The 27,428-nt window shown below is 31.7% G+C and overlaps 3 protein-coding genes across 5 annotated transcripts; 2 read left to right on the forward strand and 1 right to left on the reverse strand.

The window, feature by feature from the left end:
* Positions 1-2,969: 2,969 nt before the first annotated feature.
* LOC117161551 (ras-like protein family member 10B) lies at positions 2,970-23,777 on the forward strand. The gene is made up of 5 exons (XM_033343181.2): positions 2,970-3,195; positions 10,987-11,147; positions 15,727-15,963; positions 17,992-18,195; positions 21,685-23,777. The coding sequence occupies exons 1-5, from the start codon at positions 2,970-2,972 to the stop codon at positions 21,808-21,810; spliced, it is 954 nt and encodes a 317-aa protein (XP_033199072.1). The 3' UTR covers positions 21,811-23,777.
* On the reverse strand, positions 18,417-21,452 carry LOC117161544 (uncharacterized). Of its 3 annotated transcripts, none has more exons than XM_033343163.2 (3): positions 21,162-21,441; positions 20,377-20,728; positions 18,417-20,289 (listed from the first exon to the last, which is right to left on the reverse strand). In XM_033343163.2, exons 1-3 carry the CDS (start codon positions 21,200-21,202, stop codon positions 18,997-18,999), a joined length of 1,686 nt encoding a protein of 561 aa, XP_033199054.2. In that variant the 5' UTR covers positions 21,203-21,441; the 3' UTR covers positions 18,417-18,996. The 3 variants fall into 3 exon arrangements, with proteins under 3 accessions (XP_033199054.2, XP_076481646.1, XP_033199053.2); XM_076625531.1 differs by lacking the exon at positions 21,162-21,441 and adding an exon at positions 20,969-21,097; XM_033343162.2 differs by having other exon boundaries at positions 18,417-20,728; positions 21,162-21,452.
* A 512-nt stretch (positions 23,778-24,289) lies between the features above and the next one.
* Positions 24,290-27,242, forward strand: LOC117161545 (citrate synthase, mitochondrial). The gene is made up of 8 exons (XM_033343164.2): positions 24,290-24,405; positions 24,767-24,979; positions 25,071-25,409; positions 25,723-25,928; positions 26,235-26,367; positions 26,481-26,675; positions 26,852-26,953; positions 27,029-27,242. Exons 1-8 carry the CDS (start codon positions 24,298-24,300, stop codon positions 27,236-27,238), a joined length of 1,506 nt encoding a protein of 501 aa, XP_033199055.1. The 5' UTR covers positions 24,290-24,297; the 3' UTR covers positions 27,239-27,242.
* Positions 27,243-27,428: the final 186 nt, after the last annotated feature.

Genomic DNA, 27,428 nt, shown 5'->3' on the forward strand with positions numbered 1-27,428 from the left:
GCGAAGAAAAACAAGCGGCGCAATAGCGCTCGTCATATTTGTTATTTTTATGACATACATCTATATTATTGTATATCCGTACTATCAGTTTCTAAATATTTCGAGTTTTGTTCAATAAAAATTATTGAGAAGATAACAATGAAATACAAAGTAGCGTTTAAATGTACTGGGACTTTTCGACACAAAATCTAAACAGTGCGATCGCGCTGCTTGAGACTCAAACGGTTAACAAACCGGTTAACTGCACAAAACAGAAAATATGGAAAATTGATGAAATTATATAGCATAAATAGCCAAGTGCTTTGACGTTACAATATCACAAATTTCAAGAAGTGGAGTAAAAGTGAAGTAATCTTTGGCCCATGAACGACTCGGTTACAATTACGATAGCTGTAATAGGCTTCCTCAAATCTGTCATTTGATGGATCACATCTTATGTATCCTGTGCGTTTTACAAGACGTTTCACAAGACAATTCATTTTGTGTCTAACATCGTTCTTCTCTTGGATCCACACAGCTGGAATTAAATTTCCAAATCAAAATACGTCGAAGTATCCTAACACCTCATCTTTCTAATACTCAGACGTAAATCTCGTGGCTTAAGAGCTACAGTAGATAGTTGAATTTTCAGGATCGAAAACTAATCCGAGGCGGCTACCATAGCCTCGGGGCCAGCACGATGAAACTTTAGAATTTGGGGCTGTGTTGAGGCGAGTACTGTTCGTGGCTGGAAAGATGGCTAGACGCAGGAACAAGAAACGTGCTCTGCTTTCTCCTCCTTCGATCCGTAAATCTACATGACAGATTTGTAGACACGAACATTGCGGTCAATAAAAATAAACGTGTTCTATTTTTAAGATCCTGTCAACAGAAGATGGTTCTTCTACGTTATAAACCAATCAGGCCTACATTTCAACTGCGAACAATAATACAACTTCTGAGTTAGGGTGAGAAATCTTCTACATCCTAGGTCAGTCTAAAATATGCTCTAAAAGGAGATTGACAGTTCCAGATGATTGTGTGATTCGAAGAAAACTGCATAATCTCATAGTGAAAATGACCATCTTCACGTACTTGCGGTTCTTCGAATTTTAATCGCGTTCTTATTAATACGCTGTGCTCTGTTCCAAAATATTCCAGTTCGCTTCTTCAACGTGTGCAATTATTCATCTATGATCATGACGATAATTTTTACGTCTGCCTTGACATGCGAAATATTATATATAACAAAAAAGGTTAATTTAAAGATATCGTGCTTGTCTCATTTTATTTATATATAAAAGATAAAATGTCAAACACAGCCGCTTGTAAATGAAGAGAGATAAGCAAAATTATTTCATGTATGTTTACTTAAATAATATTTACTTAAATTATATACGATCACAGAGGAGAATGCTATTAGCATAACTGCATTTAGTACATATCTCGTACAGTTCTATTATACGATTGTTTTTCAACAGAAATAGCCACAGCGATGAAGCTGCGAGACCAAAAATATTTCTTGCCAAGTGTCGCGATTCCGAATTCTTTGTTATCGATTCTTTCAGTTGCTGTAGTATTTGTCTCGACTCTTATTGATCCAAATATAAAGGTATCAAGTTCTAAGAGTCTCGGATTCTACATACTTATCGAATCCCACAGATTCTAATACGTTTCTTTCAAATCCCTTAAAAAAGATTGTGTGTATCGAGCTCTATAAAATCGTAATTATTGGAGTTATGTAAATTTCAAAAAGTAGACATAATAATATAGAAAGACATGGATTATTATAATCGTTGGTGCAGCATTGGTCCATTGTCGGTATTTAAATCTTATTTTCTTCGGGGATACTAAGTAGCTTATACTTCTTTAAATCTCACGTATTACGTCTGGCTTTTAAATAAGAAAGCATGAATTCTTCTTCTTAATCCTCGTAATAATCTTGCTTTATACAGTAATACAGCTATTATCTTTTAAATTCACTACGATGTCTAAAGTGCTTATTGCATCTCACATGAGAAGGATCTAATATTTAAAAGCTTAAAAGGAAAGTGACTTTTATTAATGAAATAACCTTTTGAAATTTGATCGAGTATATTTTCGAAAAATCTTTTTAATACATTTAGTAACGTAACAATACCTTTTTTATATCTTCTTCTGCGATGATTGAAATTGATACGAGATTGGGTATATTAGGTATCATCCATATGGCTATCTAATCTTTAAAGCAACGATATGAACAACGACATAATTAACGCAAAGGGAAAATTACAGGTTAGTCAATTACGTACACGCGTTCAATACGTTTGTTTAATTACATCTGGAATTAATTACTTTAATGTAGCGTTTATGCGCGTACTAGGCAATTAATGGAAGAACCCTATGATGTAACGCGCACAAATTACGATCACAATTGCTGATTTGCACGTTAGTCCATTACTGAAACTGCAAGGACTTAGTGTTCTCACTGGACTGACCCTAAAAGAAACAGCCAATCGATTTTTCAACAAAAATAAAAATTATCCACTTCCCATATGAGAGAAATAAAACGTGAATATATTTATAAAAATTGCCAACAGTTCGATAAAAGCAGTCTGTGTCTCGAACCTGTTTTAAAAATACTATATACAAAATTATGATATCATTTTCTGTAACGTAAAAGACTATCGTTAAGCTACGTAAAAAATTAAAACAGTTGCAAACTAATCGATTTACTCCTCTTCGCTCTTCTGACCCTAAAACCCTCAGTTTTAATTAATCCACATTCGAGGAAAAGGGGGGAAAGAATTTGCCTCTTTAAAAGTCTATATTACGGAAAAAATTCTGATTTATCACAAATTCCGAATAAACGGATAATATAAAAAAAAAAGAGGTGAAGAGAGAAGAATTTGCCTTTTTTTGAGTTTTTAATGGAACGGCAATAAGCGCGTGGTATCTCGGCGAGCTGAAAGGTGCCAGAGAGCGGTGAGCACACGCGTCAATCAGCGTCGATGATCGCTCCTTGGAGTTGGTCGTACTCAGGAGCACCGATGCCAGTCGGGTTGCGAGCTTCGACCGCGAAGCTCGGCCCAGCACGCGGCTTCCTCCTCGCAGGTGCGACAGTTCGCGTTCATGCCTCGACCCGTGGAAATCGCGCGTTCACCTCGATGGACCGTACGAGGAGAGAGAACGACACGCACTCCAAGCCGACACTCTATGGGAACAAGCGGCTATTGGGTAATCAATCTGGAAAATAAAAAAGAAAAACAAACCTGTGGCGCGAACTGTGATTTTAGTTGCAATCGATTTTTGTTGATCTTGGTTTTCCGAATGAACACTTTCCGAGTGAACACTTTCCCATTGTGTTACTTGCATCGTGTTATTTACTTATCACTTAGGGGTAGATTTTAGCGAATCGCGATAATTAAGGCGCATTGTGATTTCCATTCGAGTTTTCGTTTTCGACTTCGCGATCTTTGGCCGTTAAAATTGCTACCGTTCCGCATTAAAATGAAATTTTGTAGTACAGCTCAGCATCTGTAAGCAATTTGATCGTATTTTCCATGTGATCCTTGGCTGCTAGTACCGCGTCTGGTTTTATGCTGCTTCCTCGCCTCAAATTTTTTGCCTTCACACAGTACGTGGTACAGTATTCATTTGAATCTTGAATAGCTTGGTGAACAACAGTTTTGCTTCGTGTTGTTGCATCGAATTACGGTTTGTTGGATTAGGAAAATGTTGATAATTATGGTTGTTTCGTGATAATTGTCACGATTTTCTTTTCAAGTGTAGTATTTGCCTTCCGTTCACATGTTGTATTTTTTAGTGAGAATTTCTGTTATCTCTTACCATTTAACTTAGCGATAATGTTTTTTTAAGCGCTGATTAAAATACGAAGTTAATGTACTCTTTAATTCATGTTAGTTTGTCAAAGCGTTGTTTTCGTATGGAATTTAAGAATTATTCAATAATGTTCATTGTATTTCATTTTTCTTTATGTTTTCTTTTTATTTAAATTTACTTCTTTTATATTTTATATTTTGATACGACTATTCTTATATCGAATTCTCATCAATATTTATTGCATTTTTTTTTTAATATAGTAACACAAATAAATATAATATAAGTAATTACTAACGAACGACGTAATAGTAATATAAATAGAAACTGCTATCAAACGACAAGATTTCCGATATTAACGAGATTCTTGATTTTCGTTCGAATGTTCGTTTTTGGTTGTGTTTATTTTATGTTAAATATTGGTAGAAAGTACACATTTCCAATTATGTTGGAATGTAAATTTTGCTTAAGGATGAAATTTATTTATTTGGAATATGAATATTTCTTGATCTTCTTTCAAGCAAACAATTACAATTTCTTCAACAGCGGGGAATTATGTCTTCGATTAAATACTTTTGTGTTTAATTTTTCATTGAAAGTCAATAAACGATAAAAGAAATGAACATTCGACTGTAAAACTCGAATATCTCTATGTGAACAGTGCTGATAATCTGCATTTGAATGTGAGATTTGCTTAGAATTCAATTTTCGTGGAAAATTTCATATCTCGAAAACGTGTGTGCCGAAGAAGGGTGTAAATAAGTTAGCGATTTGAAAAATTTTGTGATTCAGCGTAGAAAACCATGTTACGAAATTCAATTCGCCTGTTTCTCTAATAAATACCGTTTTTATTCGAGTATCACGGCCGAAGTAATTTCGCTTGTTGGATTGAAAAGATTTGGGTGATAAAAAGGTCAAAACCTCGATTTTAATCAAACAAATGGATTAATATATAGCGCGTTCGTAGGCAACAAATGTGTTCCCGCGATATTAAAATGCCGTGTTGCTGAAAAATTTTAACGAATTAAAAGCTTTTATCCCGCTGACAACTGTAAAAATCAATTTCTATTTAACTGTCTTATAATTATAAAGTCCTTGAAACAGATGTGATCGGTACCAACGTCAAATTGAAAGTTCGTTTGATAATTTACTATGCAACATTTATGTCACAAAAGCGAAATGTTTTTGAGAAATATCATCAAAATTTTTGAAATTTCGTGCGATCATAAAATACTTTCAAAATACGATTAAAGATGATTATCTCGTTTGCGAAGAATCGAGAAACGAAGAAGCGAAGAAGCGATGAATACAAACAAATCGGTATTTACGAAAGGAAAAGATCGATCAGATTATCGAACGAGCGAATGGGAATTTATTGATTACAAAATGGACAAATAAACATCTGAAGAAAATATCTTCGATAAATCGGTATTTAAGATCATTTACGTGCATTCGTTGTAATATTAAGAACCTACAGCAAGAGAGAGAAAAGAAAATACTCATAGTACAATAAGCGTTTTATATCCTTTGCATTTGTTCAAATGCAAATTCACAAAGAATCGCATTTCGAATAGCAAATATGAATCTTCTTTGGTTCCCACAATCTGTCAGTTTTTTCATTAAAATCCTGCCAAATGCAGTAGTGCGGTTACATCGCTGAAAGAGATGCAGCAGTTGAAATAAAATTCCGCCATTAATAGTAAAAGATATTCCGCGTCTATAATAAAAAGGGAGCAAGAAAAACCTCGATCGATCGAACTTCTTTGTGGCAAAGGAACGAGCTTCGTATGATTATCCAAATAAATCGACCAAGTTAGGAAGAGAGAATTACTTGTATCCTGCTACACGTCGTTTAAGCTTCGATAAAAATAATTGAAACAAAAGAAGAAACGTATTTCCATGTCGAAACGCACGGTTGTCATTCGGTTGGTTGTCTCTGGTTGTCATTCGATTGGTTATCTCTGGTTGTCCTCGTGGTTGTTTGAGCTCGGTTCATCGAATATTCTTCAGAAGAATAAAACGAATTCCATGAACGTCGGTTACCCGGCGACCCAGACGAAAGAACCTTCTGAATTTATCATCAAAACGTGAAAACAATACCGTGAGATATAATTATCACTGTTACACATGGAAACAACGATATTATTGGACATCTAATAAAAGGGACTTTGTGTGACCACTGTAATAATTGTCATTGAAATGATTTTAACAGTGGCAAATTTGATTTGCATCGTTTCATATAATTTAAAAAATATTACGACTCGAGTTACAGATATATCTTCTATGAAAAGGAAGATATAATAAAAACGATCGATAAGAGAAAATAATCCTTGGTTTGAGGATATTTAAACGATGCAAACTTGAAAAAGTAATGAAGATATCGCGTAAAATTTTTAAAAATTCATTTTTCGAATTTCGATGTATATACCACATAAAATTTATAGAAAAAAGTTAGAATCGATTATTTTTTATTTTACCAGTTTTGAAATATCGTGAAAAAGGAAATGAGCGAAAACGTAATTTTTATTCTATTTTGAAATTTATACGATTTATGATACATGTAGTGTAACAACTCGCTATGATGTATAAGGGTGCTGTATATCAGTTCTCGAGGCAATCTATCTCGAATTTCGGAGGCTTTAAATTGGTGTCTATATTTAGACACACCTGTAAATCACATAGCGTGGCAGAATTAAATTCGAGAGAAGATAACAATTAATAAAATCTATTTTCCTTTTATTTGTTACATCTAATATTTGCGAAATAAATATTTAAAGACACGACATATGTCGTATTACAAGGTAGCATAAGTGTACTGTAAGGTGACTTAAGTAGTAATGTAAGAAAGTATGTAAACCGGAAGTCGTCCAAAGCCGAAAGGCAGGGACTAAGTTTAATAAATAAAATAATAATAATAAAATATTTAAAGACACGAGAGAAATTAATCTTAATCACGATATAATAATAATATAAAATTTTGTATCTTCATAGAAAATTCGTATATTAAATAAAATCGTATTAATTGACATAAAGAATATGTACACGAATGCACCTGTATCTTTTGTAAACATTTATTATTTATATCTCGTGTTACAATTTTACAAAAGATATTTCGCGCTTTGTAATTAGGAATAACCCAAATAAAAATAAAATATTCGTGATTGTGGTATTTATAAAAATTTCAATAAACATCGAATTACTCCCGAATTATTCGTATAATATAGTTGTCACGAAAATTATATACACATATAAAATACAAAAACGCGCTTACTTAAAAATTGATATTATGTACAGCTTAAATATGGAAAACGATATTGTTGGGAGATCACATGACGATCGATGTACCTTGCAGAAATGTGTTTGGGATGACCGCCAATTACTTGAAAAAGTTACACGATGAAGATATTCCCGACTCCCTTGTTTCCTTTAAAACCGAAACTTATTGCTACGAAGAAACTTCCGTAACGATAATGGAATTTCATCGCATCACTTATGCAGATTATCATGGAACAGTAGATAATGGGTCGACAGCGACAAAAATATAATTATTTCGATATTAACGTAGCTTGCGTTCGTTTCGAGGGTGCAAAAAGTTTAAAAATAATCATAAAATCTCTCTGTTGTATTTTTGCGAGAAAAACAATTTCTGATGGTCACTGAAAATAACATTTTCATTTATATTCTTTTAATATCCAAAAATTTAATTTGTTAAATGTCAAATTTGATTTAAAATATCATGAAAAAGATTTTACTCGCACGTTCCATCAAAAGTGACTATTATTCATAGGTGAGAATTTTCTGATTAAATGATATTTTGTTTCAAATTTTTATAACTGTTAACAAAAAAGACTTGGAAAATGAGATACGAATTTAATGATAGAAATAAAAAGTAAAAGCGATCTTCGTATCTTTTACTGGCTAAATTATGCAAGTTCTTGCCTCTTCCCGTTTTTTAATAAATTCCAAAACTTTCTAGCTTTATTACTGAAGTTAAATGCTCTGTCTTTATGTGTCTATCTTTATTTTTTTACACAGCGCTAACCACTAAAAAGTGTCGTGTTATTTAAGAAAATTAAAATAAATTGTTATTTTCATCAGTGTCATAAACTGTCAAATGATTACGATATACATATATTAATATATAATATATATATTTAATACTGTTTTTAACGTAACCTAAAATTATCAATCTATTCATATTATCTTCCCCTATTCCCATCTTTATTCTTTATCATAACTCCCTATTTTTAACATTAACTTTAGTGTTTGCAATTATTTTATACCTCACGTTTATCTGGTAAATATCAATCTCTAATTAATACACAGAAGGTAACAACGAATTTGTTTCTCGTAAACAAAGGTAGCAAATAACATTTTAAATGGATGAAATTAAAAATGAAAACCGCTTGAAGCGGTTTAATTGCCCTAGAGCTAGGTTCCACAATTTATTGACGCTTTCCTGTTAATTTCTAACTACATATTACGAAGCTCCATGGGCGATTACGTTGCGTTGTTAGATTTGGACCAAATTCCATGCATACGAGCCGCGCTACGCCATTAATATTATAGTACTGCTATAATCAAAGCTCTGTATAATGATCTTAATTCAAAAGGGCACAATGGAACGTTGCACGACAGAAAGCGTTTGTATAATAGGTTGTCCAGGCAACATCACGTTCGAACATCATAATAAATGAATAATAGAAATTCGAATGCAACGATAATTCTTTTGAAAAGACCTAGCTTTCAAGATTTAACAATATAGCTTTTAAGATTAAATATTTCTTTAATTCAAACGTAATTACGAAAGATACAATGAATATTGTTATACTTTTATGAATAGTAATAATTAACGCTGCATGTCATACGTATTTCAGCATTGTTTTTCTTACAAAAATAACAAATAATTATCTCTCTCTGGCGTTAACAAAATTTAATAAATTTCTGCGTAAAGAGATTATTAAAAAAATATTGGTATATCATTATTCGTCAAATAATCGAAATATCCATTGGACAAATGACTGAAAACATAAATTTCACGTTTGCCAAAGTTTATACAAATATTACGAAAGTTCAACGTTGATTTATGAAATTCAAAATTGGTAATTTTTCATTGGAAAACGAATCCGGAGAAAAGTCGGAAAATGTTACCAACAATATTTTAACAGATATCGTTGAAAATAATTCACCTGAAAAATCGATCATTTCATAAAGCATTAATTTAATGTAACAATTACACGATCTTTTCCTTACGTGTAAACGAAACTTCAGTTATAATAATTTCAATATTAAAGAAAAATATTGTACATATATATATGTCGAGTTCTCATTAGGGTGTGTAACGAATCTTCATTTGGATTAGACATTGTTGTTATGCAACAGAGAAGATATTTACTAGTACAAATATGATTATTACAAAATTTGACAAGTAACCGTGGTGATTAGATACTCGAGATGCTAATGACAATGATCTTAGGTTCAATAACAAATCCACGGTCAACGGGATAGCAAATGCGCTTTCTTCCAAAGTCTAAGTCGAACTCGACTTACTTGTCCACAGTACAAGTAGAACTCAACTAACTCTTTGTTAAAACGTAGAGTATTCACTGATCGTAAAGACGGTGCGTGTAACTCGCTGATGAGATCGCACGACAATGAGACTGATGAAAACTCTCCTCTCCTTACGATCGCGTTCGTTTATATTATATTGGTCCAGGGGCACCGATAAAATTCCAATTGTTAGACGGTTCCACGAAGCAGCAACATTGTTTCTGCCCGGAGTTTGATTATTAATACAATATGTGTGTGTCCTACGATATTGATACTCCGAGGCAAAACCACACGTGGCTTGATTTGTCCTCGAACATGTCACGACCGCCACACTTCAAATCCGATGGACTGATGATGGAGATAAAGATGTGGCGACATTCGACGACAATGTATGTCGCCGAAGTGCCTAATGAGCTATCGATATCCCAACGGTCCTTCCGCCGAATGTTCTGGAAGAAGGCGTGCGTGGTAACCGTCGCGGACGTCTAACAAACGCGCGGATAGTGGAGATATTGAGGGATGACAAAGAAAAAAGAAACAGATCCAATCGAAAGTCAAATTGTAAGATCTTCAGTCTTGGAAAGTCACGGCTGGAGTTCAGAACCAAATCGTAATTGGAGTAAACCAAGTGTTCAAAAATAAATTCTCTTTTTATTTTTGTATATTTTATTTTTATTTTCATCCGAGATTTCCTTTTTTTATTTTACGTGACAAACACGTGTGCCGCTACAACTATATTTTTAAGCAGAGCTATACAACTATTCCAAACCTCTGTTAGGTAAAAACGTCCATCCCGTGACCGTAGCTACGTTTAGCAACCAGATGTGTCACTTGGAGCCCAAGTCTACTGTCATAAATCTCGAGCAAACATAATCGGATTAAATCATGAACAAATACTTCTAAGTTTTATTATTTAAATACAGCTATGATAAAAAGTCTAGACTAAAGTATTGGGGATCTTGCAAAATATTCCAAAAGAAAGGTCCCGATGTTTTTTCATCTCCGACATATATATTATATATACATACATATACATGTCGATATAAAGCCACGTTATTTAATGAAATTTCTGATTTTTCGAGTCGTCGGTAATAAATAAATCACCAGACAACTCTAATATTCCTATCACCGATTAAACGTGGCTTCATATACGACGCAAAAAGGCCGAGGGAAGCCTAGTACGTCACACGTAAAAATATTCGACTCGTTCATGAATAATAAATATTCTCGAAAAAGTTCCAAGGTGGTTGAAAAATAATCCAGAGGCGTCTTCGATATCAGCGAAAAAATATCGGGCTATTTGTATTCACCTTTATCGAATTATCATACTCTTTGTCGTAAAGTTTTTACAACTTTACAAATCCGTGATCTGTAAAGTGGAAGACCTGGATTTGACAAATACGTTTATTGCGATAACGAGAAGGGAAATAACAAGCGTAGAGGAATGAATATGTTCCTAACGAACGAAAAGTATTTCAGTCGAAGTATAAACACGGAACGAAGATATTGAGGATAGACATTGAAGAGTAATGATAATGTTAATACTTATTATTGTTAACTCTGCAGAATATCTGTTATAGATGACTAAAATTTTGTGCCTTAGATGTTTAAGACATAAATTGTGTAAATGGTTCATAGAGCTCGATCTGGACTACTTGGAAAGGAGAGGAGGCGATACGATAACTTGTGAAAACGCCGAAAGTGGATCGAAAGAGGAAGAAAGCCCTGCAGACACTCTGGATCGTGTCAAAGTTGTGTTTCTCGGTGCACCTGGGGTGGGAAAGTCCAGCATAATTAGGGTGAGCACTGATTTCGTTGAATCGAATCGATATCTATCATCACTACACGTGTTAATAGAGATTCTTTCAGAGATAATTAGTAATAATTATTTGTAATTTTTCAATGATAATTTTTTACATTAAATATTAATTTTTCAAATTTTCCGATATTGTTGTAATCAAAGGTGAAATCTTTCGCGCTGTAGAATGACAGAAATACACTGATTTTCGAATAAAAGTTGCTTAATCCAATAGCGATTTTAGTTTGTTAAAGTAAGTATAAGTAACACCACAATACTTAAAATATTCGAATTTTAATACTATGTCTGACTTGATGTTCGAATTATACATTTGAAATATATGAATAAAACTAGAAATTGTTAACTATTATTGAAGCAAGTGCTATCAGCTTTTCATTCTTTTGAATACGTTATTTATTTATTGTAATATCATGAAGCGTAATGATGAGAATGCTGGGATTTCGACACAATAAAACGTTAATTCCACGATGAAAGCTACTATGTTATTGATATTTATCTTAGAAATACGAACTAAACTAGCTAAAAATAACACGACCAAACATGACTATATCTTCCACCTGATTAAAGATTTTGCTATGCGATGAAGACTTTTATTATTTGAAAAAGAAAAAAGATACAGTTTAACAAAAATAGTAAAATATGTACATCAAGTTTTTCGTTTGCATTTACTGTTCGTTTCAAAAATACTCGATTAACAGCAATGTGATACAGGTCAAATTTAAATAACTGCAATTAAAATATAAAATTACATTTAAAAACAAACTTCGAATCGTATCAAATTATTATTCACAATATTTTAACATCCCATTCAAAATTTCTTATGGAAAATCAATGAATTTTTAAACACGGTATTTTCTGCACATCAAATTTTAGAATTCTGTTCCATCAAGCAAAAGCTTTTTATCGACAAGGAAAAGTAACTTCAACGAGTAACTTCCACATCTGTAAACATACTGAAAGCAAAGAAATGTTCAGCATGACCTTTGTCGTAAATTCTATCGCAACTGGTTGAAGGGGATAATTTCTTAATACATCCTATGCACGTCTCCAAACAATTGCACCCTTGCTAATTAGACACTAATTTATGAATACACGACACATATTTGCTCGTTTATACTTTCCCTTGTTGTAACAAGAAATTGTCAAAATAAACCTTGTTATCGTGATGCACCTTGGTTTCCGCAGTCTCTGTCTCTTCCGGCAATTTCGCGTATCGTACGAAACAATTGAAGGATCTTGAACGTGATGAAGAACTAAGTACGAAGCGTAAATTAATGCCGCGGGCACGTAACACGGCTATCGCGTAATTAAACGCAACTGCGCCGACGAATGTTGCACTTCCGCGAGATATTTATCATGGCAACCCGATTTAACAAACACACCCTGCTCGTTAATAAAACGTTAGTATCGTCGACTGGAATGAAAGTTATAACGAGCGATACTAAGGCAGCACGAACTCTTTTCTTTCATTATTTTATCCGGTTCTTTCTTCTCCTTTCCCTCCGTGTTTTCTTGCATTGAAATTATTCGATTTGTTTTATACAGTGGATCCTTATTTTTCAAAAGAGCATTATTTCGTCAAGATACATTTCATTTTAGCGTGTGAAAATTTAATACCAAAATCCATTGATACAAAAAATACCAAAAATTTACTATTATTATTATCTAGAACTTCGCTAGCGATTTTCTAACTTTTGTTTGGTAATCTTTTATTAAACAGATTAAGTAGTAATAACAAGTTAAATAAATTGAAAATATCAGGAAAAGGCAGAGTAGTATAATTTCTGTTATTATTCATCTTTCGATAGAATTACGATGAAATTTAATATTTCCTTTCGTTTTATGGATACATAGGGAAATTTAAGGTGTCGAAACTGCGAAGAATAAAATTTACACATACTACTCGAGGGAAGGTCGTGAAAATAAGAAAGTGGAAAAGCGAGACCTGTTAACGCTTTAACCTGTTAAAGACCACGATCGATGTTCGTAAAAGCTCACTGGGGACTGAAAGAAGTCACGCGTGACTACATTTTTTATGAATCCTCCAGACGAATGTAATAGTTGATAGAATTTTATGTAACATAAGAAATTATACCATGAAAATTGACAGAGAAAATAAAAAATGTATGAGTTTATTTAAGAAAATAATAAAATTGATTTTGTAGCGAAATCTGTATGGAAATAATAGGATTTAAATAAACACGATAGGATCACTAATTATAAAGAATATGAAAAAATAATAAATTAAGTTACTCGATTAAATTATTAGCTAAAAATTCATAATATTTTCATTCTGAGATCTATATTTAATTTTTTAAATTAATTTGGAATTAGATAAATGAGCTCAATAATAAATAGATCGTTAAGTTTTCCAGAAACTGATATCGATTTATTTTTATGCAATTTGAGTGTTATTGAAAAAGTACGAGTAAGAAGCTATAATATTTTCCAGTGAATATTGAAAAATCGAGAAGGAAAAATACAAGTTTACCACATGTGCATAATATCGACATTTGTGCAGTCGATAAAGCTAGCAAGAGGTTCAGCTTTTCGGTTCAACTGTGACGAACATCGCTTTACAAGATGCGAATGACTTCCGCTCATTTCCGAGGCCATTTTCCGGTTACCTGTCGCCTCTTGAGGAAATTGAAAGTCGTTGAAAAGGGGAGACGGAATATAACATCGGGAAATGTGTCAAATACAAGATTTTTTATTAAATTGTAGTTCCATATATAAACTTTCCTCCTCTAAATAAAATTCTTTTCGTTTCTCGATTTTAAGAATATTATTTATTTAAATACAGAAGCAATAAAAATACGATAAAGTTGTTTCTCTTAATTTTTATAGTTCTTTTTTTAATATGCGATTACTATTCGAATCTCGTGTGTGGTTCGAGTGACGCAAATTTGTTAAAACTTCATAGATAATAAAAACGTCTCTCTTTTTCTTTCTTTATCATCTTGAATTATAAACGAATGAATATCTTTTTAACTAGACTTTTTAACTGCATGCATTCAATCGCATAAGCAAAATAAAGCTTAATACGTTTTCTAATTTATTTTATAATATATTCGCTATTCAAAAAATATCGTATACTATGCTACAAAATATCATATATTTGATTCTATGATTATTTTAGATAATTGTATTTGCATTTGAAAAATTTATCGATACTAGCATGACGTTATTAAAAATTCAACAAGTGAGACAAGTTGACAAGTGGTATGTGTAAATATATAGAATCCTTCTTCATGTACCATTCTCGTGATATATCGACAAGTATAGCGATGCAACAGGCAAGCTATACTATATAACAAGGCATATACACTACACACTACACACACGCGACAATATTGTATTTCGAAAGTACATATAGAAATTCCAAGCCTTGGACACTTTATCCCATCGGACTCCCATAGATTTCATACTTTACCTTATACATTTTTCTACTATCCAATATAACCCAACACAATAGCATAGTCCATTGGATAAATCGTTTTGCAATTTCCATGAAGCAATACTCCCTTAAATCAAAGGTTCTCATCCAGGTAGCAGTAAATTTTATTTGCTTCCTTTATCTTAAATTGTTCATTTAATTTTATAGCCGCCTATCATTCCGAGCGATTACCTTACAATACATATCTTCCCATAAATTTTCATCTTCTTGCAATGAAATTACTTGTAATTCTATATATTTCTTCTCCCTTTAAAATACAGGTGCAAAAATCATCTAGTTTACTGTATATTCTACATGTATTTATAGATTACATTGTAAAAATTCTTACAAAAATGAATGAATATATAAAAATAGTCGAGATAAATTTTTAGTGATATTGCCCTTCTTGTATCAATGCAAAAGCTTAATTTAAACTAGCAGAATAGCGCTATATTAGTGTGATTTTTAGCTATATTCTTCATTATAGTTCTAATAAAGTTCAAAAACTTTTGTATAACGTAGATAATATACCCATAGTAATAGAAATTTGCTGTAGTAAATGTCCAAATATGATACTTTCAGTGTGAGTCACTGTACATTAGTCACTGTATCTTATTTTAATTATAATTTATACAGCAGTAGATCGTGGGTACTTTACCTCATCGTTGCATTCCAACAGATGAAAAATGTAAATGGAAATTATTTTTAAAAAATTACCTCAATTAAGACATCGTTTAAATCGCATGAAATCACTAAGAATATTTAAGTATAATATTATTATTAACTTTTTAAATCTCTTCAATATTTATTTATAAATTTCTAAAATTAGTTAATCTCTAGATATTTAAAAATCAACATAGCTACTGTTACGGTCAATAACGAAATTAATTTAAACCCATATAAAATACCATCTCTCTCTCTCTCTCTCTCTCACTCGGGGCAAATCTAAATCTACTCTTTGATAAGTCGAACGAATCGTCGATTGCGTACAGCACTTCAAACCAGTTGATAACTTTCGAGTTCCCCATGAAGTTCCAGGGTTCTCACCATTTATTCCCGTTAACGAGAACGACGATCTAAATCGTAAACCGACACCAGTGTTAGTACTCGTTTATGGTTGCAGCAATTCGTGTGGAGCGAATTCTGCGAGGAATACAAACCGACCGAGCGCAGAGAGACTTTCTATCCGAGCGTGGTACTCGCCGATCGATTGTACGAACTAAAAATCACAGATCTACCGATGATCCCGTATTTTCCGGTCAGCTCGCACCTCGAATGGACGGACTTCCGTTATTACGGACTACGAAGTGCGAACGCTTACGTTCTCGTGTTCGATCTCAGTAATCAGGACACGTTTCAGGTACGTATATAAATACGAAAATACATATATTGTAATGATTATAAAAAGCGAGCCATTGGGCCACTACTAAGCCTGCATTTATAAGATGACTTCCGTACACTTCGCCGATTTCTATGATTTTCCAATACGTCGTTCAAGTTAACGTTGTAAACAGATTTTTCTAGTACGTACGTTAGATGTGTTCGTACCGCGATTCGTTCGTTCATACGCCTCACGCTTCAACTTCTAAACACAGGAAGATAAGAAACAAAACAAAAGGAAAGAGACTTGCAATTAATTAAGCTACGCGAGAACCATGAATACACATATAATATCATGTCCGTAGATAAAGCTAAGCCAAAACTAACTCACACTAAGATAAAAAGTAGCAAAAATATTTTTATGAATATTTCGGAAACAAAGTCAAGTAGCAATTACCGTGGACAGTCTGGTAGATTTTTATCAACAAGACCTGATTATTACTAAAAATATATGAATTAATGATTGACTAATGATCAAAAGCAATATTTATAAACGGTATCTTCTCGTTATTATTAATCGAAATATTATTATTGGAAGTAATTGTTATAGTCTGTCAATCAATACGGAAGATTCTTTTCTATGCTATCTATAGCTTGATAAACAGACAAGCTGTGTACGTATAAACTTCTTAAATAAAAAGTTGTTCCATAGTGCGACTGCTTGACACTTATAAATCCTAAGATATCCTCTTTATTATATTAACTTCCAAAAATAAATTTTATCGTGTCGTAATATTCTACGGTAGCTTTAATAAAGGATAAAGTCGTTCTTTTTATTTCTTTTTATCAATATATTATCAACGATTTATTACATTTAGTACAAAGCTACTTCGTAAAAGCTTCGAATAAACGTGTTTATCCCTGAGAATGTTTTTAAAAACATTTTTTTCACCCCAATTGCCTCCAGACACCCCCATTTCATTAGAGACCTTTCTTTATGCTTAACAGAGGGGTGGAAACTTTCCTTATTCGATCTTTGTTGCGATTATCGTTCTTCTTTATACTCTCTCTACAGCGAGATGAAAAATATGCAAAAACTTGAAAAAAAAGAACTATCGAAGATTCTCGTTACGATATTCTTTTAATTTATTATTGCGGTTAGCATTTTAATGAATTTACCGAGTCAAAAAGCTTGACTTAGGGAATTTGTTATCAGTTAAGGAACACTACTAGGTTGAAAATGACTAGAAACAGAAACAAATGGAAGAAATGTTACTGAACAGATCTAAATCGACTTTATATGGTTACGAATATCGATAGTACGAGAAATAGAGTTTTATCAGTCTTTCGAATGAAATTTTGCGATATTCTGAGTAGGGTTGTCCAGTTGAATACACAAATCAAGATTTACGTATAATAATGCTTGAATCTTCTGCAACTGGTGTTTTAAATTATATTTTTCATGTACGCTCTAAATGCAAAACGTCGTCTAGCTTCGATTGATTTGCTTGATTTTCGCGAAAATTATGCAAAAAAGTTCGATTCTTTCGTTTGTAAAACTCAATAATTAGACTACGTGGTGGTTAAATCATTACTATTATTAGTAAATTATTATGCATCAGAGCCCTCCTAACCTATGTACAGGGATATTTCGTCCACAAAAAACGTCTAGTACTGAATCTATAAAAGATCTCAGACATTTCAGGTATCTCGGATATTTATTAACACGCTGCATATTATGATACTTTTATGACTACTGTAACGTTACCAAATTGTATCGATATATAGACTGCGGATATTTATGCAAATTTATATCTTTATAAACGCAATTAGAAAGATAAAATTTAGACAGAGGTTTCTTTCAATTATTAAATATCTTAACTAGTATTGTACTTTACATATTTTACATATCTTTACGTGTTACGTGCATTTTATGCGTCTTTGCAATTTTACATTTCCCATAAATGTATAAAAACTCAAAGTCTAATAATATGTATGCGATACTATAAAATATGATAGATATTACTTATATATCTATATTAAAACACTTTCATTTATGACACGACAGTATATTAGGACGTTACGAGAACAAATCTACGAAGCACGGGATATGAGGGGCATACCGTTATTGGTAGTCGGGAACAAGCAAGACGAATTGTCGCCTGCGGCTGCTTCCGGAACTCGCTACAGGGACATCGTTAATCTCGTTCGGAAGCACTGGCGATGCGGCTACGTCGAATGTAGCGCCAGATTTAACTGTCGTGTTGTGCAGGTACGTATGATATAAATGTATATTATTAATACGTTGACTGTTATGGCGATCAGTAGGGTGGTCTTTACTTTTTTACCTACGATATTTTTGTTAGTCTTACTCGCCTATATTGTGACACTTGGAAAGAGAATGATATGTACAAAATTTCAGAATAATTGCTCGAAAGAAAATGTAATAAAAACAGAATATATATATATATAATAAAAACAGAATAATGTATGTATGTGTGAAAACTTTGGAATTCGAAAATTTCAAAATCTGATGATCTTACAGATTTAGATTGACACATCCTAAACAATGATCTTGAACTACTCACAAAGATAAAATTAAAGTATTAGGTTCTTCATAGATAATACATTTGTATAGTAACATAAATTTATTACGTAAATCAAATTACGCAAAATAAGCCATATAAAAAAATATTTGTTCATTAATATATAAAATAAACTTCTACTTAGATAATATTCATAAACTTATATAATAATAATATATAATATTCATTTTTATGTGAGCTTTATATAAATTACAAAATAAAAAACCAAAGGTAAATATGGATAATTTCTTAACACAAATTATCATAGCAGCTATGCTTCAACAGTACTAATTGATCCCCTAAACGGGTAAAACGGAGATCGGCTTTGGTTAATTGTTCATTGGGCCCAACCTATATATCCGCCAGTAAACAGTAAGAACATTTTATACTTTTACTGTACGAATGACTTACAAGAATTTTTTCTCCACTTGAGGAGTTAAGAGACAAAAATAAAACACAAAAAATCGTAATTATCAATATTAACTTAATTACTGTATGTATTTATGTAATACCACTTGGCATATCATTTGTAACTTTTTATCCATATTAGATTCAATCTGATTTACTGAACTTCCGTTTGAATTAAAGATTTTATGTTGAGTAGATTTTATCCAATACTTTCCATTTGAATTGTTTGTGTTTAAAAGAGCAACAGGTTTTTTCGATACAATTTGAGAATCATGGTTACTTTTAGCTTTTAAATGTATATTAAAATTAAGTATTTTGTTAGATCGAAAGGTATCTCTTTCATCTGAATCAGGTCTTGGTGTTAGAACTTCTGAATTATTGAATGGAATAGGTTCAAAAATTAAACTTTCAGAGTCTTCAGAATATGTGTCTTCACTTACATCTACATGTTTAATGTCTTGTGTACACATGTTTCTTGAACTATACAAAGACACTATGCCATGCTTATTACTTATATCACTGTCATAATCTGTTAACCGTCTTTTCTTTGTTATTGGCCCATTTTGAACTAAAACTCGTTCATGATCATCTAACTGCTTCAATGTATCTGTGATATTTTGACATGATGAATTTTTATTTAGTGTGTAATTTGTACTTTTCTTTCCCGCTGTAGAATATGTTGTAAGTGCTTTAGTTATGTTAATATCTTTTAATTTATCGAACATGGATGATGGATTTTGTCCACTTTGTAAAATATCATTGTTGTTACCAGTTTGATTTGAGGTCTGCTTTGTATTTATGATGTTAGTATCCATTGTGTTTGATGATATTTCATTATTCTTATCTTGTCTAATATTCTGCTGAAGTATAGTATTATTATTTCTCTCCCAAATGTTCTTCTCTGAACTTTTATTTATGTTTGATGATTGTTTTTTATAAGCATTTGTTGAAAATATTTCATTGTAACTGCTACTTTGTGAAGTTGTTTCACTTCCTACTATTTCCAGATCATTACTATTAATAGCCCATTTATCCTGTTCATTTGAAACAGTACGATTACAACTATTAATGATTCTAATCCACTCAATATAAGAATCTTTTAATTCTTCTTGTAGTTGAGATAGTTCCTCTTTTAATTTGCTCATAATACTATTGAAAATGAATACTGTATGATTAGCATCCTCCAATGTTACTATATCTTCTGTAGTATAGTTTGATTGTATCTTAATTATGTGGAACTGATGTTCTAAAAGTTTATCTTTTAGCTCTTCTACTTTTCCTATAATATAAGGCTTAAAATTTTGAACAATCTTCTGCGTCTTTTTATTTTCCTGTTTTCCTATTGTTTTCCTTTTTATTTTCCTGTTTATTCGCTGCAAAGCAATGGGTATGAATGAATTTAAATCACGAGAATAATATTTTATTTTACTATACTTATGTTCTTTTTTATTAAGTCTTACTTTTTCACTTTTTTTGCATTTTCTCATATTATCTTGAACTTGTTTTAGTTTATTCCTTATGATGCTACTACTATCAATCATATTTATATCACCTTCTTGATTATCAACTCTCCTTCCTTTATCCTTACTATCTTTTTCAAATGTGCCTACGTGTCTTTTAATGTCATGTTTTTGCATCTTATAATGTACATTATTATTTGAATTTTTTCCCACGAAAGTATATATATCATTCATTGTATCAAAATTTTTTGTTGTATTACATGAATATTTATTATGTATTAACCCACTAAAAACTGTCTCATCACTAAGTTTCTCTGTCAATGAAGTAATTTTGTTTATAAAATTTCTTTTCCTAAAACAAAACACACCCATGTTTTTTATCTTTGCGATACATATTTCATTAATCAATATATTTTATTAATAACGCCCCTGTATACATTTCATCTCAGAATACATATAAATATTGATAATCTTAAACTTGATAACATATTTGAAAATCATTGAAATCTTATCTGTATAATTAACCTATTTAAATATTTATAATTAGGCAACTTTTATCCAATCATAGAAATTGTACTTTTATTATCATTACCATATTTTAGCGTTAACGACCATAATTACTTGCCAAAATTATTCTTTTATCGCTACAAATATAAATCATCATATTGTATAAAAGAACTACAAATATACATTGTACATTGACGAAACATATGAATATATCATATTTTGATTATAATTTATTGATTATAATTGATACTTATTGATTATAATTTAAGAACATTTACCTGGGAATAGAAGATATAATAATAGATTTACATACATACATACATTACTTAATTATTCGAAACGATAAGAGAATTACGTTTTGATACCTCATCTCGCGTTTCAAATTACGCATATGCGATGTGAACAACCTACCATAACCTAATAAAACCGCTACTTCGAGAAATTTTCGCCCCCTATAATGCCAAAATGAAACTGCTCATTAAAATCTTTTATAATTGAAAATACATTCATAACTTGTTTATGTTAATTTGCAAACTTCTTTTGTCTGGTAATGCAATAAATAAACCATTGATCAAAATTGAACTACTTTAATATTTAACCATTAATAGTTCCAATTGTATATGAATTTACTAAAGTATTTTAACCTTAAACTTTGTTTATCTAAGTAAAAAATATTAATAATGCAATTTTTTAATATAATTTTATAAATTTCCGTCATGAGAAAATTTGTATTGTTATATTTTAAGAATAACATAGAAAAATTATTTTCATGAACTAAAGTACATTTTTTGCGTCTAACAGGTATTCCGTGAACTGATGAAGAGTATTCAAGCCGTCGAAGGTAGACCACCTTCTCCCACGCCAGCACCCTCGCAACCTCTACGATCTCACTCGCACGACACCAGCGAAAAATGTATTCTTCTCTGACATTGAAGCCAGAAAATCAACGTGCTCGATTTCTGCGACCACATCATCAAAAGAAGTTGCTTCTATCTATACCATGACACAGGGTCGTAGTTAACTCGAAGCGGATACGAAAAACAAACGTTGTGAAAAGATCCTCCATGCAAAAGCTCAATTGCACGCAGAATCCCAAATTATTCTCAATATCCCTCTAGTCGAGTTGTAATCTGAAACAGGAGTCCACTCAGGAGCCTTTTGTGGTTCATTAATCGACAATGCAGAATGCAGTATTGTGATTGTTGGAGACATCGAGATTTTTCATGGAAAGCATGGCCACCTTTTGCGCATAAATGACAAATATTCTAAATTTAGTACAGTTTTCTTGTGTCTTTCGTAAATTTAATGCTGTAAGTACAAACTGAAGCGAGTAAGGAATAATTTCACTGTTATTTTTTTAACAATTTTAAAGTTGTAATGATCGTTCGATCGCTTTTCGTGAAAGATCTCTCAAAGCTCATGAATTATCAGTATTACAAGAGTATGAAGTTAGTAACGAAGGAAATACCGAATATACTTTGCGAATCGAAGAACCTTAATATCTCGTCTGTGAATATTCCCACCGAAACTGCTCATCGTGTAACTTTAACACTGAAAAATAATGCAATCATGTTGTACAACTGCACTTTCGCGTCGAGATCGACGGAAAGATTGCAAATACGTATGTATGTACGTAACCGACTGCCGAATCCCTCTATGTACAATTTCATTTCTACGATTTACTTTATAATTCGCTCTGTAAATATATCATGAATTTCTTCTATTCTGTACAAACAAAGTTTATAAATGAATTTATCTCACTTTTTCAAATTCCTACATAAGATTTCAAATAGTTTAACATGCGTAATTATATAAAATTGAAATACTACTTTCATTTTTAGAAATTCTTCATTAAGAATATATGTACCAGAGATAAATTTATTTATAGATTAGAATTGGTTATTCTATATACACCTCTAAAACCCATATTTTGATGAAAAATTAAGAGATCTATTGTAATTGCAAACGCAATAAAGTTCGCTCTATTTTTCTGTGATATGTTTTATTGTATAGTTCGTTGCTCTATTATTATATTGAACCTCGAGTATACGAAATTAATATTTTTAGTTCACTTTCCAATAATGCATTCGGCCTAATAATAATAATAATAGTAATAATAATAATAGTAATAATAATAATAATAATAATAATAATAATAACAATAATAGTAATAATAATAATATTAATATTAATAATAAAAATGATGATAATAGCGAAGAAATAAATGTAATAATAGCGTGTTATTGAGAGTTACCTCAAATCAAGCAATAGTGTATACAATATACATATATTTTACTATACTGTTAAGGAATTAATCACTAGCCGTAAGCGTAGCTATTCATATTGTGAAATACCGTACACCTATACGTATGCAGATCTCTGAAAAGTACGTGTTATCTGTTGTTGTCGTTTGTACGTATTTTAACGTAAGAACATAATATTATTGGCTCAACAATTAAGCGATTGATAAGGAAACCGATTCTCCCGTTTAACAGAGTTCCACGCTCGTTGTACGATCGTTTATGAATATTTTATGATATAATTGCCAAAATCGGAAACGATACACGAACAATCGATTGTTATTTAATTTCCACGATCAATTTGTTGTCCAGTATACGCGTAGGCCACGCAGAATAAATATACATAAATGTTGAATATATCGAATAGAGCGACATACAAACTGTGCATTACATAACATACAAACATGTGTTCGTTGGTAAAAAAAAATCTTTGTATCGAAATAGTGATTCTAGACAAGGTACAGAAATTTCGACGCGAATTTGTACAGTCATCGAGAGTGTGTCGAATAAGCGTTGTTTTACATACAAAATATCACGCGTTATTTTGTATGCAGGAGTAATGCAATAAAAAAAGAAACTAAAACAAAAATAAAACACGTTTTGATCTTTTCATTCATCTCCTGATTTGCGTTTTGTTAAATTCTAGAAAATTACACTGCAAATATATAACTTTAATATCGACAAAAAAAAAAGGAAATACTGATAATTAAAAATACTCCTCTAAGTATCATTAAAAGCTGTTACCAACAATAGGTATCAATGATTAATGTTCAACGTTTTGCGTTTTCAAAGGCAGAATAATATCTACATATGGACATAAAACTTCATGATAGCAAACGCGCAGCAAACAAGAAGTAAACAAAAGAGCATCACCGCCTAAATATTGCAACAAAAAATACCATTGTAGTTCGATCTCTGTTTTTTTAATTTGGAACGAAGCAATGACTAAATTTCACACTATATTTTGCAGAAATAAATTTACGTTAGGCTAAGACTAAATAACAGTAAACATATAATGTGGTTGATCAGTCTCCTCTTAACGTTCTAATAATCTTTCATTATAAAAATGATGAAAATTTACGTTTGAGAATCTTAGAAGACGAATTTGGGAAAGATGCTTCAGCCTTGGAGAGGACTCCGATTCCTCATGCGAACGGTGATTCTAAAAAATATGAAGAATTACAGCGACATTAATTTCCACGGACAACGACACGTATTGACGGTTGGAATTGATTTACCGATGTACGAGGTTACTCGCAGCCAATTTGCTTTTCAAAATTTTTATCGCTATCCGCAATATTGATAACTTGAAGATCTATAAATAGAAAGCAAATATGATATCATTTATGCTTTCGATTATATAAAAATATCTCTTTACTGGTAATAAATTATCTTAAAGTTCCTTCTCCGCATAGAGAAAGATTTGTCTTTGTTTGATTTGTTTTATGCCACTTGACAAATAAATTTGTTAACCGTTATTCTAAAAGAACAGAAAGGAAAAAACAATTATATATTTTTTACCATTATTGCAAGAACATATTATACTTTTGCAAGGATATGAAAAAAATGAATTAAATGTTAAGGTGAGTACAACGAGAGGTGTTCCTAGTACAAGCGTAAACTTGAAGGAGGCTTTGTGCGAAAAGATTCCCATACACTATGATATATTGAGAAATATCCGACAAGAACATGGATCGTCGGTGATCAGTCAGATCACCGTGGAAAATATTTATCAAGGATTAAACGGAGTGAACACTATGGTTAGAGAAACTTCTGAGATTGATCCAAAATATGGGGTGACGTTTTTATACTATAACACATTTCTTTCTAAACGAAATTAATAACTTTTAATACAGAATTAAAAGTGAAAAATTTCATTTTGTGCAGATTAAATATAGGGGACTAACGATACCGGAAGTTGTTACACTGTTACCTCGAGAAGGAAAGTCACCAAGTGCGGAATCTGTATTTTGGTTGCTTTTAACCGGGGATGTTCCAACGCAAGAACAAACAGCATCGTTAATCGCTGATTGGTCTGCACGACGTCAAAAGAAGAAAGATTGGTGGTCAGGACCAGGCGGTGGAATCGTTGGTTCCGTTCTTCAAACGTTACCAAAAACAACGTCTCCTCTTGGAAAGCTGTCAGTGGCTCTTACCGTTTTTGATTCTCGCAATCACATGAATGAAGCTTTAAAAAATGGCGCCTTGAGTTATACTCATTGGGAAGTGAGTTTTAATATCTAACTGATAATGTTTTCATAGTAGACTTAAATTTAAAGACGGGCCCTTTAGTGTACACCAGATACTATGAATATTATATAATTACGCTTTTGTAATTAGAATTTACAACTAATTGTCCTTGCATTACCTTCCTTCCTATGTAACGAGTTAAGAAAAGAATTAAATGGGATATGCTTTAAAGCTAGGAAACGACAAAGTATAAAAGTATAATTTGAGTAACGAAGTCGGATTAAAATATTTGATTGAATTTGTTGAAAGTTGAAATTTCCATTATGAGGTTTATTATTTATGCTTCAAGTACATGTATGAAGATAGTATGGAGTTACTAGCAACGCTACCGGCAATAGTCGGTCTAATCGCTAAAGGCGAATTGAAGAACTTGGAAGAAGAGAACGGCGATTGGATACAATTTTTATCAGAATGTTTATGTAACGCATTTGACATTTCGAAAAACCATAAGAAATCGTTGATGGACTTCCTTCGATTATACATTGTTCTGAACGCGTAAGTAAATTGCATATCCTTATATACAAGAAATAATTTAAAAAAATGTTACAAATCAAGATTTTAAAAGCTTCTTTCCTCGCGATTCTCTAGAAGTACGATTGCGCGCATTTTTAAAAAATGCGATTGTTGATTTATAAAATCTATATTACAAGGTACTTTTATAGAATGAAAATGACAGAAATGTTGGCGTTCGTATTACAGAAATGTTTCATAAACTACTTAAACTAGAATTTAAAAAATTTCTTTTTATCGCTATATACACCCTTTCATTTATAGAATTTATATCACAAAATACTTTTATAGAGATGAAAATGGCGGAATACCTGGCGTTCATGTTACAGAAATACTCGGTGCTTCTCAATCATACGTCAACCAGGCTCTTGCAGCAGGAGCCTTAGCATATACCGAGGAACCTAAAAGCGGCACAATTTCAGAAGTAATGACGTTTTCGATTTCGATTAATTGAATAATTTCTACAATAATTATAAGAATTATTATCGATATAAAACATATAACTACTCGTGAATAATTATTACCTTAATGAACTAGTATATGGAATTCCAAACAAAAATACAGCGCCTTCTTGGCCAAGAATCGAAGGAAGAAAAGTTAAGGAACTATATAACCAGTGTAATTCAAAGGGATAAATTAACTGGTTACAAAGAAGCAGAGATTTGCGATCCGAAATACACCGTATTGGAAAATTATGCAAGAGAACATTTACCAAATGATTCTGGTATAAAGGTATACATGTGTAATGTATACGTATTGAGTATCTTTAGTTTTATTCATAGTTCTTCTCGAATATGTAGGATTTAAGTCTATGAACTCCTTACTCAAACTTGTATTTTTTTAATTTAACTTCTTTTACCTCTCCGAGTTATTAAGCAAAAATTTGATAGTTGTATTCTTATCTCCAGTTGTCACAAACCATCACTAAAATTCTTTCTACAATGATGAAATCTGCAAAAGGAAAAAATATTTATCCCGAACAAAATGCAATTGCTGCACCTATTTTTCAAGTATAATAACAATTTTATTTTAATTTTCACCTATTTATACTATAATTGTAATTTATTCTACATTTATTGTGTAAGTTCTACGGGCTGAAAGACATGGAATTCAATCAAATATTACTGTGCATGTCGCGAGCTTTGGGTGCAGTTGCATCGATCATTTGGACAAGAGCTGTTAATGCTTCGGTTGAACAACCAACATCCAAATGCACTTATTCTTATTTAAATTCTATCCAAGGGGCAAGAGGAAAACGTAAACGAGGGAAGCATACAAAAAATATTCGAAAATAAAGTTTCTTAAATTTTTGTCAACAATATTAAACCAACAATATTTCTCATATACAGTATTAAACATAATGTATGTGTGTGTAAATTATTATATTATACATAAATTATGTGAATTTTTATCAAACTTTAATATAGTATATCCTATTATTAATTATTTAAAATATTTCAAATCTACAGAAATTTTTGTTTAATC

Source organism: Bombus vancouverensis, chromosome 2, assembly GCF_051014615.1.
Source record: "Bombus vancouverensis nearcticus chromosome 2, iyBomVanc1_principal, whole genome shotgun sequence".
NCBI classification, from domain to species: domain Eukaryota; kingdom Metazoa; phylum Arthropoda; class Insecta; order Hymenoptera; family Apidae; genus Bombus; species Bombus vancouverensis.